Source organism: Ambystoma mexicanum, chromosome 6q (assembly GCF_040938575.1).
Source record: "Ambystoma mexicanum isolate Mex_15411 chromosome 6q, UKY_AmexF1_1, whole genome shotgun sequence".
Classification (NCBI taxonomy): domain Eukaryota; kingdom Metazoa; phylum Chordata; class Amphibia; order Caudata; family Ambystomatidae; genus Ambystoma; species Ambystoma mexicanum.
In genome coordinates this window covers 1,529,374,226-1,529,396,157 of record NC_090937.1, presented here as the reverse complement: position 1 = coordinate 1,529,396,157, position 21,932 = coordinate 1,529,374,226, and the positions used below count along the sequence as shown (strand labels likewise).

Genomic DNA, 21,932 nt, shown 5'->3' with positions numbered 1-21,932 from the left:
CTCCCATGTGCATTTCTGAAAGGGTTGAAATGTGCTTTCCCGGATTTATCTCTGGAGTGACATTTGGGTTGCATATCTCTTCATTTAAATAAAAACGCAATGTGCCTTCATCCATTTCTGGGTCCAAATAAATGTCTGAAGACTGTTTCTCTTTTTCTCTCTGCATTTCACCATGACACATGAGAATGACAGTGACGCTATGCACACAGTCATTCTGAAGATACATTTCCACTGCAGTTTCTGATTTAGCATTGGTATGGCATTCTTTTACACTGTTTTATTTTTTAAGGCCTCAATGATTTTTTGGCTAGGGATCACAATACCTCATTTACCCCATCAATGAGGGGCGACAACCTCTTCACGCAATTCGCCCCTATGAGGAAGGGTTTTTCATTGATGGTTTTGATTAACACTTCCTGTCTCATCAAATGCTTCCCTATCTTTAGAACAACCTCAGTGACACCTTTGATAGGTATTTCTTCACTATTGAGGTTGTGCACAGGGCCTTCGTTTCGTCTCACCTTTATGTGGTTTTGTGGGGATCCCCCTTCAGTGATACTTTTTACTAGTTCTTTTGACATCATCGTGGCTTGGGCACCCGTATCAATCATTGCAAATTCATTACATTTTTCTTCAATAGTGATAGGAGCATAGTGCGTGTCTTTAACCTCTTCTAGCACACACAAAGTGTGAGTTTTTACTGATTTCAGGACTCACTTTCCATAGCTCCTTTTCACTCCTTGGTAGACACATGGGCATGTGAAATGACATTTTTGATCCATTTCAAGTGTCGCCACTGCTTGCCCCTCTGATTTGGGAATCATTTGATTTCTATTTGTGGTACCTCTGAATTCATGGGACACAGGAATTGGAGAAAGCGGAGGGACCATCCTTTCACCATGGCCGACTGGTGTTGGCGATTAGTTATAATGGCAATGGACATAGTTCATATTTTGTCTTTCATTTGGTGAGAATTGTCCCCTATGCTGGCTTTTATTTTCAATGATTCAATCCACATATCTTGGTCTTTTTGGTGGCCATAGACCATTGTATTAGAAACAAATCAAACCTGCTCTGAGACCCCAAAGTCTGGTATGGGCCATTGTACATTTGATTTTGATTGTTATTTAGACCCGACATTTCGGGGCAAAATCCCACTGTGGGGGCACTACCCAAATATCTAGGACTAAGGTAAGACTCCCTATTGCTGGGATCAACAGTTTGGAACATAGGGTTATGAGGTGGTGTCCTCAGTGGAGGCATACCCCTCTGATTAGGTATCATGTTTCTTGCCTGGGTTTGGGCCGATTCAAGCAGCAGCATTTTTACAGATTTTACCTGCATTATTGCTGGCACAGGTTCTTTAGATTTTGTCTCTTTATTCTTAGGCCCTTCCTCCCTCTGACCATATATCACTTCATATAGTTTGGTTCCCTTTTCTATTATCCATTTTAGTGATTTTTCCCTGTCAAATTCACAAATCCACTGGGATAGAATTTCTTTTTGGAGCCCATAAAAGTATGCAGTCTTAAATTCTACAGAGTCAGGAATAAAGGTCACATCAAAGCGTGAAAATGCTCTTTTTAAATCTTGCAGGAACTGGTGAGGGGACATATCTGGCTTTGCAGTCATTGTATTCGCTGCTTTTATGGCATCTTGTATCGATTGATAAGGTGAAAATTGATGTCCAACTTCTTTCTCAAAGTCCGCCTATGGCTACAAGGTGCATTTTGAGGTGTGTCACTTTGTCACTCATTTCTGTTCTCTTGTGGGCAGAAATGATTATGGCCATTGGCTGGCGATTCATACCCTACCATTGGGCTACAACCAGGTCTGGCCACAGGAACCGCTGCCGCTGTTGGTGCATTGTTCCCTTGCACAGAGCTGTGATTAATTTCAATTCCGTTGAATGTAGTGCCTTTAGACTAAATATTTGCTGCTCTAGATTCTTGCACTGTCCATGAAGTCGTTACGCCTCATGAAAGAGATCAGAATTCTCATCCCTAATCTTATTAGTCACTGCTTACAACTCACTTATTTGTACCGGACATTGCTCAAATGCCCTGTCCTTTTTGGCATTCTCTTCCAACAATTTAACTATTTCTTGTTCCACAGCACAGAATACCTTGTATTTTTACATGTTATGCTCTCTAAGGGTTTGTGTTTTGAAACAACAGCATCTTTGTCCTGTCTTATTGCATCTAAAATCCATTTTAAGTGCATTCTCACTCATTAAATTGTTTCTCCTTCTGAGCCAATTGATTAGCCATATTGCTGCATTTATATTTCAATTGTGTGCCCTGTTCTAATTCTGCTTTTAGTTGCTGCACTTGATCATAAGCATCGACCAAACTACACTGCAACTTGCTAATCATCTCAGTGTCATTTCCCTGCATGTTTAAATATCGGTGTAACATAACCATAACTTTCCACATAATCTGATAATACAATTTTTCTCTTCCTTACGATCTGGGGCTCTAAACAGTCTCATGAGACATACCTGCACAATGCTCCCTTCCTCAAAGATGTTTTCAAGTGGTTCTTTTTCCACTTCTGTGCAAATCCTGTTCTTCCATAGTGTGGCATTTTCTGAAGCCTTAACTGCATGGGCAAACAGCTTTGCATCAAGATAATAATAATAATAATAATAATTTGGCATTTATATAGCGCTACGAACCCTCAGGTATCTGAGCGCTGCTTATTATTACCCACGGTGTGTGGTGCTCATTTATCGACCTCGGAAGGATGAAAGGCTGAGTTTGGCCCTGCCGGGATTCGAACCTGCGTTAGCAGGCTCTGCACGGGTGTCAAAGCGAGCGCTCTACTCGCTGTGCCACTTGACCGGCTTATGAGGTGATATGGCCAACACACCAAATATGTGGATATAGTATGGAGTTACACCTAATTCTGTGGTGATTTAGGGTGGTAGGCTACTTCAGGATATAACCTAACATCTGTTCTTTTTACCAGGGTACCTCTTTGCGGTTCTATGTCATTTAATCGTCAGGCTTTCTAACGCCTGCCTTTTAAACGTGGATAGAATAACATTCATTTCTTTTTACTTTTGGGACTGGGGGTCCCCTCAAACCCCTCTTTCCCGTGCCCATTTATTCCTATACCTGACCCCCAACCCCTTATCTGCCCTTTCCCATCCTCCCCCAAAAATGTGGTGATGAAAGAACGCTATACCCTCTTTGCATAAACTACTGGACTTCGTGGGGTAACTACTATTTTCTCTCACATGTCCAATGTCCAATGCTTCCGTATGCCCTGTTGGCTGAGTTGCAAAATCATAACAATAAGTTGAAACACCACACATTCATTCACTCTCTAACTAGATCATTCACAGTAGTTTTCTCACTTGGAAACATATTTTCATGCAGTGGTCTGTGCATGCAGATCAAATAAAATGACCAACTGCCACAAAAATAACCAGAACACCCAAAGATTTTAAGTTGCTATGTTTTATCGTAATAGAAGAATTTACCAAAGGCGCATGGTAACAATTCTGCTAGGGACAGAACTTCTCAGTGTAAATGTTTTACAAGGCGCAAAAAGCACATTACGAAATGGAATGAGCTGTGACCAGTCTTACGTTTGGTGCAAATTCAGTCAAATGCAAAATGATCATGAAATGAAACAGTTTTAAAGCATGCTTTGATTTTCTGAACTAACTTCCCATTTGGCGTACCGATTGCATTGGCAACCTATGCCTTGCATAGGTTTGCATTTCTGTGTTTCTGTTTAAAGCCCACACTAAATCTACATGTGCATGCTAAGCTAATAAACCCCTGTAACTCACAGCCCACCAGCTATTTCTACAAACTTCAGAAAAACTGTCCTAACATTCAGAGGTTCCCAGGTTGGAGCTATGTGGAAACGCAGTGAAAAGTCATTCACAGTATGGTGTTGGGTTCGCTGTTGTCTAATAAAATAAATGTTGGAGACTATGTGGAAAAACAAGAAGCATGTACTGCATAGAAGCCTAAAAGCAGAAGAAGCGAGGATATCTTGGTTGGAAAGGTGCATTGTTTTGTATCTTTTCTAGTACAAGAATCTGATCCCCCCCTCTGAGCTATGCCTGGAACCTGGTGCTCTGGTTTAATGGGGCCACTATCTCCAATCTGAATATGGTTGCACTCTGGAAATGGATCTCTTCAGCTACAGCATTGAATGCTTATCATTCACCCTAGTGATTCTGCAACTGGGGTAAGCTTTGGTTCCCAACACGCAGAGTGACAACCTGAAATTGGCAGACAAAGAATGATTTAACTTTGTGCCCTTTTATGCAGGACAGTAATCACCTAGGTTTCTGGCTCCAGTATCCCCTTCAGGTGCATGACTGGCATGAACCACAGGCTGTCATGCCAGGATGCCCTCTCAAGCACCAAACTACATTGGGAATCCCATAGAAAGCAGACATTTACAAAACATTAACCCAGAAGTCTAGCAGTGTTGGGAACATGAAAATTGCCAGATAGACAGACAGTACCCAAAGTAGTAGAAGCATTCAGGAAAATCTAATATATGGGATATGCACATTCTCCATACATATACACCAAGTACATTCGCCCTTAAAGTTTCGAAAGAGCTGGCCATTGAGTCCAGTGGTGGCTGTTTACATATTTAAGTCTCTCTACTACATTTATTGTAACTTCTAAACATGAGAAACTTAAAAATAGGAGTAATCTGAAGGAAGAATTACTATTAATACAACCTTTATGAAACATCGAAAATCAAAGAAATATGTGCTGAACCGACCAATTGTGCTTCCTCATAGCAATTCGATAGGGATGCAATCAATTTTCTGACACCAAAATAAGAACAAGTAACAACAGAAATAGGTTTTCTTTTTTGCACATTTATTCAAGAGTATTACTTACATCTCGGCCACAGTCATCAAATTCAGAGTTTCATCAAAATGTATTTACAAGGTTCATAGCGAGTACTGATGTTAGGATTAATGAAGATTGGCTGGACAGTTAAACCACAGGAAAGTTAACTGCTGTATCTGTCTGGTGATACAGTCTGCAAGGAGCAGTGACCGGCTGGAGCTACCAATTCAGTTTTTAGCAGAAGTAGACAGGGCTAACATTATGAGTCCAATATGATGGAAACATCTTAAAATAATACCAATAGGTCTAAAGGTCATAGATGTATAGAAAGTTTAAGCAATTTGCATTACAAAAAGTCCTGCACATTTTCACAGTATATACAGTTTCGTATTCATGAAACAGAGAAGATGTATATAACATAATTATACAACTGCCTTATCTATATTGCGGGAGACAGTATGTACATAATTTGCAAAGTATTGAGGCCCTTCTCAAAGAGCTATATAGTGTGCACACAATGTTTAATGAAAAGCGCACGGACTTCAGTGGGATACATAAAGGGGTGTTTTTGTTCAGCTGCCAATGATGCTAATCTCTGTTACAAAAGAAATTACTCATTACCTCAAAAAAACAAAAAACAAAACAAAAGGAGCACAACTCCTTGGGAGTCATGAATAATATACATATTACAAGTGACTGCATTTCTCAAGGTAAACAAAACGTGCTGTACATGAAGCATGCCGTTTGATTTGTTTGTTTGGAATAGAGGGGTCCAAGTGTCCGGTAATAAAGCATTCTTTGAGTGAACAGCAAGGAAGGAGGAAGTGATAGGAGACCAAATAGAAGAGTTGGATATTTGTGTACAAAAATGCGGGTACTCACCAAAGGACCTTGAAGTTACAAAGCCCACCCCCTCACCCCATCTCTTGAGACCATTATCTGCAAATGTACATTATTAATATTTCCTGTGAATATACAGATGGCCCTAATAGATACAAAAATCGAAGAACGCCCAAGAATGCACGCAAGAAATAAATCAAGCATGTGCTCCAAAGGTGATCAAAGTGGGCGGATGCATATCCATATCTAAAAAGAAATGATTAAAGAATATAGTGACTAATTGAGCTGTGTGTTATGTAATGTGAATCCTACTTTCCAAACAGGATCCGTTTTGAGTCAGGTCCGTGATTTATCGAATGCTGTTACTATTCTGTGTAAAGAGTCAAGGTGTGAACACCGCTTTAGTTTAGGTTGGAGTTGACTCAATTGGATTACAAGAGGCTAATGGATCTCCTTTTGTAGTAGGATGAGTTGCAAGTTGCAAAATATGAAGTACCACAGTTAAAGGATCACAGTTAAGATCAGACCGTGGCCTGTTTTGTTTTCTTACGCAATCAGTAAGGACACCCTCCAAGATATTGGTTAGACCCGTTCAAGACCTTATGCATCTGAAAGGGTTAACTGGGTATGCAAAATGGTGGCATTTCTTCCCTCTGGCACAAACGAAACACACAGACCTGCATCGATGCCAGGTGAAAAACTGGCAAAACGTACTACTTGCAAATTCTTTTGCTATGCCACCGCTACTCTACGGAGAGACAAAGCTCTTAAAAGGTGTGGCGCACACTCTGCTCTAATGTCGAATACTACTGAGAATATACGTTGGGCCTTTTTTCCACCGCTCAACTTTAAAAGCAAATATCTTGTTCTTCCTTGATGCCAAACAGTGTCCTCTCTGCTTCACCAGTTAGGAGGTGCACTCAACAAGAACATCTACACTGGATGTGCCAGGCTAAAAGGGAGCCATCATTTAACTTACAATAGATTATGCAGTAAATATTATGCAATGACCAAAAACACTAAATTAATAGTGTCTATTTTGAAAAGGCTGGAGATTCAGAACTTTTTGGTAAAAGATCAAAGTCCTTAGGAATCAAGAATGTTAGCAAACTACTTTTCTTATTTCTTTTTCGGACTGCAGGATTGCTTGATGTGGCCAAACGAAGTGACCTTTGCAAACAGAAGCTATTTGATGTACTCCAAGTGGCCATTTTTAAGACGATAAAACATTGGTTGGGTGTTTCAAGCTGAAATATGCACAGTGGAATTCGGCCAAAGGCTGGCCGATTCAGTTGCTGCAGAGGGGCATTCTGCGTTTGATATAGAATTGAGCAAACTAAATCCGAAGCTAACCGTGTGAACCTTTGCAAATTTTAAACACCCAAATAAAATGATCCTTAGGAGATATCTAAGGAAAGAGTCTCAGATGCCTGCTGAGATTGAACTTGGAGCGACCATTGAACTTGATGTTCAATGTTACACACTGAGCGGGGACCTTTCTGCACGGCTGACTGCAGTATTAATTCTGATTGCAAGAATAGGGAAGATGCACTTTTCTGCATGCTCAGCCATGGTATGGTGCTCTATGCACACCTACGCCAATACTCTGAATGTACATTTCATGTACACAAAGAATAAAGAGAGATACATAGCCACTTATTTACAAATCATGATCCTCCATATAAAAGCATTCAATGCACAAAAATAATAAATACAAGACGCGAAAAGCAGGTTTCCATAAAAACATACATAAAAAGTACAAGCTACCATAATGGAACAACTTTATACTAAAAAAAAAAAGTTTTGAAAACAAAATATATACTTTAGTTGACTTCTGATAGACGCTGGCAATAAGTCCTTATGTTCACTATACCAACAGACCGGGCAAAGACGGATACCTTGATCATAAAGCAGAAATGGGGTCCCAAAATTCATGAATGTAAAGCTATCCAGGGTGTTGAACTCAAAAGACACAGGGTCTCAATACAAGATTAGAGGAATTACTTCTGGAAATTCCAGCAAAATCGTATCCCATAAACACGCTCTGATATGGAGGTACATCATTCATAGTCTGACTTTGTTTTTCATCATTATCGAGTTCCATTGGACTCCACTGGGTATTGGATCACTTGCCAACAGCTGTGAATCTGACAGGGTTAATTACTCAATGTTTCTTGAACACCTCCAGCCAACTCCAGAGTTTGAATATGGAGGAGCAGTCAAGTGGCGGTAAATCCCCATATCTGCCTCATCATACCAATTTGGCCATACTCCGAGCTAGGGCCAATGTATGCTTGCTTGTAGCAAACTTTCTGAAGGCGTTTCAACAGGATGTGTGGCTAAATAAGCATGCGCTCTTAAAGTTTAAGATATTGAGGCTGCTATCAATGCGTTTGTAATGGAGAGCCTGGTGAATTACTCTGGGAAAGGCCATGTCTGAACTCTACATGCAAAATTATTGCTGGTGAAGACTAGATTTCAAGAGTTCTGGTGGCCTTTTCCTCTTGTAGGGCAGCTACAGAGAAGTGGCCAGAGTAAGCTACATCTTAGTAGGGTTTGAAAGTTAAGGGATGGTGGTGGACAGACGCAATGCACAATTAGCTAAAGAGACCAACAATGGCGGTAGGGGAGACATGCTGTAGTTGTACTTATCCATGCCATTAACCGCTTACCTCCCATCATTTTGTGTTGCATTATCCTTTGATGGGATTGTCTTCCAAGTCCAGGTAAAGAGAGTTTCGGCTATACCACAGTGATGTTTTGTTGAAGTATATACCCACATGTCTACCCATATCTGGGTTCAAATTTAAGAAAAAGCAATTTAGGCAATGCGGCCCAGTAGGGTGTGGGCCCTCCCTTAGCCCATGTCCCTTCTTGCTGTATCCCAATGTGCAAGCGTTCGGATCTGTTTTATACCCCCGCGGCTCCCCCATCCCCCTGATTTGGCATTGGTGGTTATGATGGTATTTTATTTGTATGGTTGTATGTTATTTTCCTTTCAATAAAAAGGTTTAAATTAAAAAATTAAAATTACAAGGCAGGAGCTTTATCTGGTACCATATGTCCTAATCACTCACATGCATCAGCAAGGAAGAATTGACAGTTGCAAAACTACATTTAGTATTTCATGAGGAAAATTCATAGCAAAAACCAAAACATGTTCAATTTTCTTGGTGCCATTAATATAAAAAGAAATACTGATCAGTTAATTTCACATTATTCTGCATCTTAATGACAAGACTACTCATAGAAGCCCATTGGGCAATCTTAAGGGCAGAGGATCCCACCTCCCACACGCCAATGCCAGGTAACATTTTGGGGGGAAATCAGCACCTTTTTGCACCGTGGCACTAAAATTAGTAGAACAAGCCAATGAGTTAAGAGCACTTGATCATGCTCATTCAGAGCATGGAATCTCAGCTGAGACATTGAATGTAAATCTACCAACCAATGAACAATTGCAATGATGCTTTTGAGTGAAGGGGAAGGGGAACACCATGCTAGGTAAGATAGCAGAACAGCTATAAGATGGGAATCACTTCAGTCCATGGACCCCCCCGTACCCTCTCAGAGTCTAGGTGACCTTTCGAGTGGCAATGAGTTGAGAGTCCACTATAGCTCCAGGTTCTGTTTGCTAAGCCCTGGTATTTCCAACACTGCCACCCATTGAGTTTGCAATCCCAGTTAGGCCTCGATTCCTCTCACAGTCACCCCGTGAACTGCTCTCCAACTGTCTGATTCAATTCCCAAATCTTTGCTTTGGGGTTGCCACCTGAAAGCCTAGAGACCCCTCGGGTCATACTCAAGGTGCTAGAAGCAGTCAATATAACAGGCATGTTCTTTGTAAAAATAATGATTTCCCCTTACGATACACACTGCTCTGTGTCCGCGCACCAGACTACCATCTTCAGCAGCGGGACCCGATGACTGTCTGACTAAATAAAACATCACAATGTTCTACCAGCATCAATATAGAGAACATTGCAAACCTCTTTAAAATGCACTATTAGTGAGTGATGTCCCAACAGATCTCAACACCAAACTAAATATTATCTAACAAAGAAAATCGTCGTTGGAGGGCTGTTGGGGTTGCGTGGAGAGAGCCTACTTTATTCATTTAGCTAGATGGGCTCTTCGAGACAAATACATCGAAAGTTTTCTGATGCAGAACAGGCAATATTGGTCTGAAAGTCTGCATGCCCTGCTTGAATCCCTGAACCGTGGGACTAGACACTTTTTTCAATGCAATACAGCACAAAAGGCAGATCAAAGTTTCTTAAAGACTTTAGCAGAGCTGACTGACACAGCGAGAGAACTCCAACCAAGTGAAGCTTCTCGTAAGATGCATTTATCAGATACATATTGAGTCGTGTCAACCCGATGCTTGTACCATTTAAATATGAACATCGATCAAGAAGGTTTCTCTGGCCGGAGATGTGCTTTAAGGTTTAGGTTCTGGGGGGAAAACTATAATGCATGAGCATTAACGGACATTATGCAATCAAAGTGGACTACAACCACGTCCTGCAAGAAAAACATCTCCAGTATAATGGGCCATATGTGCAGCTCCACTGACTATAATGGACTCTCCATCTTAGAAAATGAAGAATGCAAGAACAATAGCTCCAGCAATCCACTAGTCCCATCTGGCAAATCTAGCCACACATGCAAGTATCTAGCTGGGGTAGTGTGGTTGATGCAGGTGAATGCATGCGTGATGTCAGACCAACAGTGCACATGTGGCTAAAGACGCCTGGCAATCAACCGTACATTGGGCCCCTTGCACTCCTCTCAACCACATACTTTCAGACATTTTCACCTCTGTGGACAACGCATTGGTGGAAGAGAGGGCAAGTGTCCAATATGATACGATGGAGGCCTGAATTGAACTACTAGCCAGGCATGACAGGAAAAGGCAGAACAAGTTGAGGGGAGTGAGTTCTGAGTGAACTCGGAAAGAGACACCGTGCACACCCGGAAAGCCAAACACCAGGAAGATAACTCCCATTCTAGAACTATCCTCAAGTACACAGTTTCTCACATGGCATAGTCAATGACCAGACTGGATATCTTCTCTAGGGGGGGAGGTGGGAAAATGAAAAAAAGGCAAAGGTTTCAGTGGGATGAATTTACAAGCATGTGAATTGTTCGCTCCGCCGTGCCATGTTCACAAGCAGGATATCCCAAAGCACCTCTTTCCCGTCGCTGAACACACAACCAGGATTCCTCCTTTCCAGAAGGGGCGCGCAGCCTTGTCTTTTTATTCCGGTTTTGCTGTTGGCGCAGGAGGCCAAAGACTGTGAATTAAGCTGGAGTCTTCTTGATAAATGTCTTAATGGATGAAGGTATCTTGTACAAAAATTAGCATTTTTATATATATTTACAGGATAAAAGTGTCGGTAACAAACAGAACAGCAGGAAATGTGAAACCAGTTCCTCCAGAGTTTGTAAAATGCTGTGCTCATTTGGTCATCTGGAATCTTTTTTTTTTGTTCATTTTTCAAAAGGCTTTCCTCCAATGAAGGAACATTTTGTAGATATCATGGCCTGCATGAATTCTCTAGCAAAGGAGAGAAGGATGCTTTCCAACAATATTAATCCAAACATCAAGCTATTTCAGTGGAAAAACTAAAATATCTAGCTGGGCTAACACTTTGCTACATATAAAATCTCAAGCTGATAAGAAGCCTGTGGTACCAACCTCTAAAACAGTTAAGGTATATATACAGAAATCTGGGAATATTACACAGAATATTACAAAATATTAATGAAGGCAACTCTGCAGTCGTGTGTTTGTTCACTTGAAGTTGGCATAGTCTGAGAAGGCGTCGATGTATTCTTGCACCACCTTGTAGCAGAACTCGTACTGTTCCTGTAGAATCAAGAGAGACACGTTAGACTGTTGAATATCATTGATGTGGTGAGTGGCGGCACAGGGTATTGAAGAATGTGTATTAAATCCAAGGAAAAACTGAAGCACCATTCATAGTCTGAAATGCAGCATGCTGGGGATATTCTAGAGGGACATGAGCATTTTCCATTGCTAGAAAAACTGCATAGTGAGGGCACTTAATCTAAAGGACTGATTGCTAGAAAAACTGCATAGTGAGGGCAATTATTCTAAAGGACTGATGTGGACTGTTCAAATTGGACATTGAGCAGCATGAAGGATAACTTGAAATACTGCTATATTCTAGAGGGACATGAGCATTTTCCATTGCTAGAAAAACTGCATAGTGAGGGCAATTATTCTAAAGGACTGATGTGGACTGTTCAAATTGGAAATTGAGCAAAATTGAGCAGCATGAAGGATAACTTGAAATACTGCTATATTCTAGAGGGACATGAGCATTTTCCATTGCTAGAAAAACTGCATAGTGAGGGAAATTATTCTAAAGGACTGATGTGGACTGTTCAAATTGGACATTGAGCAGTATGAAGGATAACTTGAAATACTGCTATATTCTAGAGGGACATGAGCATTTTCCATTGCTAGAAAAACTGCATAGTGAGGGCAATTATTCTAAAGGACTGATGTGGACTGTTCAAATTGGACATTGAGCAGCATGAAGGATAACTTGAAATACTGCTATATTCTAGAGGGACATGAGCATTTTCCATTGCTAGAAAAACTGCATAGTGAGGGCAATTATTCTAAAGGACTGATGTGGACTGTTCAAATTGGACATTGAGCAGCATGAAGGATAACTTGAAATACTGCGCGAAAGGGAACAAAGAAAAAATCTCTGATAAGCCGGGGAAACTTTTCAGCTGCTAAAATACCTATTTTTGTGGGGAGTAAATTCCAAGTACAGATGCTAATTGAATGTTTGGGAGGCGAGATTGTTAGGACTCTTCACCAAGACGGCCAAATCTGACACCATAAGCAAATTATGAGTCTATCCCGTAACTTGTCTCAAGTTGTATGTTGTGCATTGGTGATAGAAGTGAGGGATAATGTTAGGGTGGAGTGTGGGTTGTGATGACAAATGTACTAATTAAGAATATTTCTTGAATACCTCAATGGGCACTGTTAGACTGGATTTCTACACTCTTGCCTGGTGGATTTATGTGTAGGAGGCCAACCTTGTTCGTTAACAGGAGCAACTCTGGGAGCTGTTGTCAAACCAATCAAGGTAGCATGGAGAGTGGTGAGCCTGGTAAGGGGGTTCATAATGAGTCCACAAGGTAAGTAATCAAAGAATACACTTAAACAAGTAGTTTTAAAAACACAATATTTTTTGATGGCCAAGCTAACACTATTAAATGGCCTATAAGCAAGTAATAATATCGCACAGCACTCATGATTAAAAAAAACATATATACAGCCCCTGTAGCCAGTGCAATAAAGCAAAAACAAAGAGGTGATGGCTGGAAGGTTTAGAATGAATCCTAACCACTGGCATTGCTCTTGGCAACCCTCTAAACCATCGTTCTTCACCTGCCAAGCCATTATAGAAGGGGAAAGACCATATGTAAATCAGGGTTGGTCCCAGCCCAAAAGGGGCAGTCCAGCCTGAACTGCTAGGTCACATCCCTTCTGCACAAGACCACAAGTATCCACAAACATGTTTCGACCTTGTTGGGCCTCATCAGTGAGAAGTTGCTTGGGTCTATTTTTGCAAATATCAAATGGTGATTAGTTTTTAGTGCCTATGTTTTTCAATGTAAGCCTGTTTACTGCATAGGAGACTAAGCAGAATGATATTAATGGAAGAAAACTGCTATGAGTAGAGCAAAGTAAGATCCTTGTGTCATTCTGACTGGTCTTGCTCCACTGGAGCGAAATTGCTACTGAACAGGATGGTGGTTCGTTGTGTTGGGTGACACATTCCCCTTGCTTTGAGCCTCCTGCTCCCAGAGGATGGAGAAGAGTGTTCATTAAATGTGAGGCTTCAGAGGTTGACCCTGGCTATGCATTGCACTGTACGGAGCTTCCGTACTCTGAAAAGTTATACACATCCGCATACCTTGCTCAGAGCTGGAGGATTTGTCATTCTGCTTGTAGCTAGAACATGATTTATGCTAGTGCTCAAATCAATTCATTGGCTCCCCCCACACATGCACACATTCTGACTTCGCTGACCTCCTGCTACTCCCGCATCTGCACCTACTTTGCCTCTTCATTAACCTTTGTCCCATGTCCTACCTGTGTTGCCAAAATGGTTTGATCCTCCACTCTTTGGACACCATACCATTGCGTCCCAAGTTTGAGAACATCACTATGGTTGCACCATTCAAAGACACTTGCCCAAACATCTCCTCTCCTTGAGGGGTCTCAGCGACAATCAAAGGTAAGCTCCATATGAGCGTAAGGTATGTATATACGCACCACTTTGGTTAACATCTGCCACAGGCGCGGCTATCCATCCACACACTTTAGAATGCAGCTACGACAACAACAAATTTGGTCTAGCTGGGCATGCAACAGCTTCACCCTAACACCAGACTTGCTTGAACAACTGCCATTAGAATACATCGACAACATACACTAGTATTCGGTCGCCACCTCCCTCACCACCCACCCACCCACATCCCCGACCTCTTTGGTTGCTTACTGTAGCCTAACCAGCCCACCTGATGCTAAATCGTGGCCAAATGCACACACACTCTTTAAAGCTTTTCTGAGAATGTTTCCAATATCTTGGCTCCACTCCCCGAAGGCGCTTCTACCCTATAGCGATTGGAGGCCATACAAATGGGACACTATGTAAATCACAACTACTACATACCTGCCTCACCCATCCACACCTGACTCTCCGCCGTCTGTTAATCCAACATGAGTACCCCTAACTTTTTAGTACTGTAAATATTGCTGCTTTCCTTAACTATATTGTCCATATTAGTGCCATCAATTTTACATATTGTAAATATTGGTCTGTCATTACATAGTCCCTCTTCTCAGGTATTCAACTCAACTGCTCCTAATGACAAACATGTATCGCCTCACTATTATAATGCACATGGAACAGGATTGCTCCACATACAGCTGGCTAATTTGTACAAGGTTTCTCTTCAGAGCAATGCATTACCCTAAACAAAGTAATACAAATCCCCTTAATCAAGTAATTTGAAAAGACATTACTTTACAAAACGGATCAATTTACAGTTAACACGACCCACAACACGTGGCGTACAGTGAGCCTTTTCTAATGAAGCAATAACTGAAGAAGGCGACCTGAACATGCGATAAAAGCAGCTGTACATACCAGTGTTTGAACCATGTGTGGCCGCTGCAACCTTAAACTCTTCACTGTCTGAAACACGTCTAGGATTCCCTCGGCTTTAACTCGTTCGAGAACAGTGCTCAGCGCACAGAAGGTGCCCGTTCGTCCTGCTCCAGCGCTGGGAATAAAAAAATTAAAAAAATAAAAAATGAGCAATATTGATTTTTAGAAGTGCCTAATGTTAGCACAGTGAAGATAACCCCCCCCCCCAAAAAACTAGATTTATTTTGATAATTGAGCAGAAGCACTCCACAATTCAAGGGCTCAAAAGCGTCTCACCAGCAGCAATAGGCTACAGCTTGTTGTGTTAAAACAGAAACCTTTGCACTCCTCTGTATTCTGCCAGACTGCACTTAACAGTGATTCTCGAGCTCCCATAAAGCGAATGGTGGTGAGGCAAATTCACCAACATGATATTCTGAAAGTTATTTTTATGCCAGGATTAAGCAATAACCCTTGAGTTGGGAGCTTTACTACTAGTTAATGGCCCGGGGCCCAGGTTATTTTAACGAGGAACCCAATGCCATTGCCAAGCGGTAATGCCCCCCCTCGGAGATGGGTTTGTAGCTCTTCGATATCTAGCATACTTTTCGTGATGGCAATCGCTTTATTTTTGAAGTTGTGAAACAGCGCAGTGGAGATTTCTCAAATTAAAATAAATACATTTTAAAATAGCTACCGAGAAAAGCAGGAGAAGGGAATTAGCCTGGATACTTCTCTTTCCATTGCGGCCTTCAGGAAGGGAGTTTGACAGCAAGTATGGGCTGTTGCAGAGGACCAGGTATTGCAGCGGGTGAGGTCACAAAGAAGCAAGTAAGAGGGGGCAAGGGGATCAGATTTCGAGGTCTGGTCAAGAGAGTGCTGTGGAAGGGCTAAGAGCAACGGGTGTGAGGTGCACAGAAAGAAAAATGGCGGCACCCGGCTCATCGAGCTGGCCAATACACCAGGAGGTAAGGTCCACATTCCCCATCTAGGCCTGGATTTGTACAATGTCAACTCCCGGTTGCTAATATCAAATCGGTTATGCAGTGTGTGAATGCTTTAGAGCACAATAACGAACACAATGTTGAAGAGTAAATACTATGGTAATTAAGTAGTGTGGCATCTTGAAACGGGTGTTGTGTTTTATTTTTATTAAAAGAAGAATGAGAACAGGAGGCACAGGCCCTTTCCCCAAGTTGGGTGAAAGGGGATCAGCTTAGTAATTGATGACCTACATCGTCATTGCGTGTGTCCCACAGGAATGTCACCATTGTAATGGTGCAGATGCATATGCAGGTAACACCTACTGCCCCTACTCAGATGAGTATGCAAGTACCGCTTCCTGCCTCTGCTCCTTGCCAGTACCGTCCAGGTGAGAAACGATACCAACGGAGAAAGACCCATCGCCCCATGAGTCTAGGGGGTTAAAGTCTAGACAAACTAAGACAGATTCCAAGAAACAATACCTTAAACAATCAATGTATACGCTTCTGCCATAAAGAATTAGTTTAGACTGCGCGACTCAAAAGAAGGGATCAGTGCGCTGCATATAAAACAGGAGGGAGGAGGTTTCCAAATAGAGAGAGATGGTTTCACTACACTGATAGGGCAGATGAAAGTATAGGCAAGGCTCCAGATAAGGCGAGTATCAGGCCTTTTTACGCATGAAAATCTTGTAAATACGCAAGCTTTATTATTTTCCTGGGTACATTTACACACAGGTTTAGAGCAGAGGGCAGTGCAAAGGTCAGGTTAAATGACAGAAACCAGAAGGCTTCTTGTGATTTTTATCTACATGGATGTGATTGCAAGCCACCTCTGAAACAGAATCTATTTCTCTGAAGCCTTTCAAAAAAATAAACTGCACACTGCTAAAAGGAATGAATCCGTTCAGCTTCAGAAGCACTGTGCATGTTTTCCTAGAATTTTAGGATTGTATAATTAATAAGATTGAAAACTAAGTTGCAACTGAGAATTTATTTTTTTTAACTTTTTTTTTGGAACAAGTTACGCTTTTTTTCCAGTGAAAGCAAACCGGTATTGCTCAATTGTATTTTTCAGACTTCCGGTACTGTGTGCATAATCATGCCGAGGCAGATCATTTTTACACTTCCAATTTAATATACAGTCTAATTATAAAAACAGTGTGTAAAATGATGACTATGCACAGTCTAGTTTACATCCATTCAACCTTGCAGTCAATGGGGTACATCCCTATAAATGGTCAGTGGCAACAGAGTCTGATCAAGGGTGAGTAATTGTCATTCCACTGATCAGAGGTGTTCTAGCCTCTCAAATCTTCAAGACTACAAATAAAACATCCAAAATCTGACTCAAGAAAGTGCAAGCGCTGTTCAAAAACAAACAAATGAAAGTTACATTGGTAATTTAAATATAAACTCAGCAAAACCTGTCCCTGTGATAATCCAGATAGGTATTTAACTTTATGTAGCGCTTCATAAATGGTTCGTCATTCATCTAGGTACTGTGATCATTATACCACAGTCGATACTCAGTTAACCAACCTCTTAAGGATGTTAGCCAATGTGATAGCTCAGCCGGTTGAGCACTCATTGCTGCAATCTCTGCGTGATCTGTGGGTTCGAATCCCGGCAAGTCCAACTCAGCCTTTCATCCTTTCGAGGTCGATAAAGGAGTACCGACTCTGACTTGGTGGTAATTGTGATAAATATGTTCTATGTACAGCGCTTTGCCAAAAAGAGCTATATAAATAACCATTTGACCACTAGATTAGATAAAGAATTTAGCATGGAGTCCTTGCCTCTCTGCACTGTTGTATCATAACATTGGCATACCATTAGGTAGTACTAGCTCCAGGAAATTAGGACTTTCATTAAACATCAAAAGACAATTCTGCTATCGAATCTCAAAACACACAATACAAATTCATGTATGCTTTACTATATAATTGGCTAGGTTTTAGTTATTTCAACATTTAAATATATACAGGAGAGATCAAATGGCCAGAAATAATAAAAGGTGTATTCTGTCACAATGCAGAAAGCTGCCGCATAGTAATGATTTCCATACAGTTTTTTCACACGTCGGTTGGATGTCGCATACATTTTACTCTCTTGCGAAGGAGAAAAGTCATTTTTACTCTTAAAATCACATTTACTCTCAAAGTTAAAAACTAGATAGTAAAATACCACCTCCTCAAAATCTTATCTGGAGCACTGGGCAGATTAGATGCGGAATACACAGGCAGGGACCTCAACGTATGGCAGACGCACAAGACTAATATAACAAACATTTGCGAATATAGGTCCCCAACCTGGAGGCGAGAGAAGCTCAAGGTGCAGCCATTTTTCCAGCAGAGACTGCAGCAAGCTTAGAAACTATCAAGGCCTTAGATGAGATGCTGAATTTACAAAAACATTTATTTTTAGGAGCTGTGAATCTAGACAGCAGTTGTACTAAGCCCCAAGGTCAGGCACAGAAGGGATTCGTGGGCATGCAGAATGAAGAGACAAGATAAGTTCCCAGGAAACAAGGCAGTAGCCTTTCAAGTTAATTGTATTAATAAGAACGCAGACAGTCATTGATTTCCAGGTGCACGAGAATAGCATGCCAAAAAGCCTCCATAGAAAATAGGTGAAGGGTGTCCCAAGAGGCCACAAGAAATATAACGGCTAAAACCCAATAAATAAAATCATTTTTCAACATAGTCTCCTAAAAAGTGATCAAGACATGAAAACACTAGTTATTCATTACGAGCAAAGTACAGATAAGACACCCGCCGAACACCCTAGCACACACAGAGACAAGATGATACTCCCTCCTTGAAATACTATGCTACAAAAGCACTGGAGCGTGGGGTAGCAGCTTCAAAGTCTTGGTTCCTTGACACTGGAACGCCCTCCCATCAAACTTAAAAAATGAAGACTCCCACCAGCAATCCAAAAAAAGCACTAAAAAACTTGGCTCTTTACCCAATTCTAATCAACACCAAATCCCCTTCTAATTCATGCATGCCACCATGATCTGACCCGGTAGTCTTTCTTCACTTGTACTGTTTCTTCCTGCTAACCCCCCTTTCTCTTCTAGATCACTAAGCTATTCTACTATCGCTTGCATGCATGTATTCATATTAAGTTGTAAGATTGTAATAACTAAACTGTCTAACTACGCTGCGATACCTCAGGGTTTGGGCGTATAACAAATGTAATAAATAAATAGATACACAAGACCAAAATACAAAGGGAGCAGATAGGGCACATAGCCTGGAAAAGATGGGGGTACTTTTAATTGGAATTATTGCAGACCATTGACTTCTCGTCTCCCACTATATGTCTCCATTATATATATATTTTCTTATAAAACATTTTTTATTGTATTTTGTGACATAAACAAGACAGCCACCGAACAAGGGGCCAATAACATCGAAAAACAGAAAAAAGGACAAAGAAAAATCTAAACAAAAGCACTCCAGGACAGCACCTACAATCAAAAGTCTCAATAGTGTTATTAGTATCTCCAATCACCATGAGTCGCCCTCCCTCCGTCCCACCCTCCATCCGTTCATGCAGAAATCACCACTGTCCCTGGATGTCAAGGCCCGGTCTCTTCCCATTTCCCCCATATTTTAGATGCTTTGGTCTGACATCCTCTTGCGCCATAGACCCAGTGTTCCATCATGGCACATGAGTCCATGTCGAGTATCCATTGTTCCAGTGCCGGGGGGGGGGGTCAGGCACTCCCCATTTTTGCGCAATATTGTGCTTCATCAGGGACGTTGCAGTGTTCAATAGCAGTTTTTCCCATTTGTTAGAGTCGGGCACATCCGGCACACCCAGAATCAGGACCCTCGGGTCCAGTTCAATAGGACAAGTGAGAGCCCTGGACAGTTCCCTACAACATGCATTCCAGTAGGCGCGGATCCGGGGGCATGACCACAGTATATGACAGAAGGTGTCTTCCTCCTCTCCCCAGCGGAGACAGTTCAGACTTGTTGCCCTCTTCCAGCCATATAAGATGGTTCGAGGGTAGTACACTCTGTGCAGGATTTTGAGTTGCACCAATCAGTCTGGAGGAAATGGACACCTCCCGCGGGTGCATTAGGACCTGGATCCAGTCCTCTGGGTCTATCTCCCCCACATCTCTTTCCCATTTGGCCTTTAGTCTCGATAGCTCAGGGGTAGCGAAAGAAGTGATGGCGTTGTAAAGAGTGGATGTGCATTTGCTGGGGATATATGCAGGCATCATTTTGCGTCCTATCGGTGTGTAGTCGGGGACCGTGTCTTCTGAGGGTGTATGGGTTCGGAGGGCATGGGTCAGTTGCATAAAATGATATCGCTCCGTTATGGGTAGTTGGAATCTACACTGCATGTCTTCAAATGAGGTTAGTTTCCCATCTTTAAGAATATCTTCAACCTTCAGAATTCCCGCTCTCACCCAATGCGGCCATGGTTCAAGTTTTTCGATTTCCTTCAGGTTGCTATTCTGCCATAGAGGTTGCGCTGCAGTTATTTTATTTCCCCACCCAACAAACACGTGTGCCTGTCTCCAGATGGTGGTGATATGAGCCTTAATTGTGAGCGGGGGGGGCCTCCGCAGGGATTGGTATAGCGCCTGTAGTGGATCCGTGCCCTGCATGGATTCCACTTCAGCCCTAATGTGAGGCAGCGCCCGGTCTCCGTGAAGTAGGTCATTGACCACCGCGAGTTGTGAGGCCCAGTAGCAGGTTTGGAGGCTAGGTACGCCAATCCCACCCTCCCAAACCGAACTCTGCAAAGTGCTTAATGCCACACGTGAGTGCCCCCCCCCCCCCCCGATGAGTTCCCTGAGGAGGGTTTCTTTGCGGTTGAATACAGAGGTGGGGATCGTGAGCGGGGCGTTCTGCAAGACATAAAGGAATCTTGGGAGTGACATTTTAAAAAGTGCGGCTTTCCCCATGACGGTCAGAGGGAGAAGTTTCCAGTGGTGGACGTTGTTAACAAACCTATCCATAAACGGTTGGAGGTTGTACATGACATACTTAGTAAGGTCAGATGTGACCCAGATCCCCAAGTACTTGAAGCCCTGCCTTTGAAACCGGTATTGGCAGCTCAGTAAATCGGCCTGCTCCCCCCCCCCCTTCACCGGGAAGAGTACGGATTTCTTCCAGTTAATTTTCAATCCGCTGAATTCTACGTAGGTGACAAGCATTTGGGTTGCTATGGAGCAGCTCCAAACTGGATCAGCCAGGTATAGTAGGAGGTCATCAGCATAGAGAGAAATGTGGTGCTCATGTCACTCGGGCCATCTAAATCCTGTCCATGCCCCGCTCTGGCGAAGCCACAGTGCCAGTGGTTCGAGGGCGAAGAGGAGGGCGGGGAGGGGACAGCCCTGTCGTGTGCCTCTGCCTAAGGGAAAGGATCGGGAGGTCCACCTGTTCACCTTGACTTCTGCCCGGATATTTGTGTACAGCAGTTTTACCCAACCTAGAAAGCCTTCCCCGACCCCATACGTGTCATGATTTCCCAGAGGCTATCCCAGCGGATTGAATCAAATGCCTTTTCAAAGTCAATTGCTAACAGGGCCAATATAAGACCGCAGTACGGTTTTATAGGCCTCACACAACACTATCGGGTCATTCTCGCCAGGTACCGAGGATGGGGGCCCGTTCTAGCGCCAAGTGGAGTCAGCGTAGGTTCATTCGGGTTGATTTATGAGGCATAAAGCCACACTGGTCCGGGTGTATCAATGTATCCGCTACCAAATGGAGCCGGTTAGCCAAGAGTTTGGCCAGGACCTTGGCTTCGCCGTCAATTAGCGAGATCGGCCTATAAGAGGCACATTGCTCCTGGAGTTTATCAAGTTTGGGGATAACCACTATAGTGGCTTTGCACAGGTCATCTGGGAGGGAGCTCCGCTCTAAAGCGGCCAACAGCATCTGGTGCAGGGGAGGTGCTGTGTTATTATCCCCTAGTTTCTTCCAGATCCTCGGCTTCAGTTGTCCAAGGGCTTCTACTATTTCAGCCTCCGAAAGGTCGGAGTCCAGCATATCCCGTTGTTGCACCGACAGGGTGGAGATCGCCACGTCATC

At 42.5% G+C, this 21,932-nt stretch overlaps 1 protein-coding gene across 3 annotated transcripts in view; it reads right to left on the bottom strand.

The window, feature by feature from the left end:
• Window positions 1-4,841: 4,841 nt before the first annotated feature.
• The window catches only part of PTPRA (protein tyrosine phosphatase receptor type A), an 874,792-nt gene continuing 857,701 nt past the window's right edge, over window positions 4,842-21,932 (bottom strand). For all 3 annotated transcript variants that reach the window (XM_069632225.1, XM_069632227.1, XM_069632226.1), the window contains 2 exons: window positions 14,885-15,020; window positions 4,842-11,547 (listed from right to left, as the gene is read on the bottom strand). In XM_069632225.1, coding sequence (XP_069488326.1) covers window positions 11,473-11,547; window positions 14,885-15,020 — 211 coding nt within the window. In that variant the 3' untranslated portion in view covers window positions 4,842-11,472. The remainder of the gene's footprint in view (window positions 11,548-14,884; window positions 15,021-21,932) is intronic.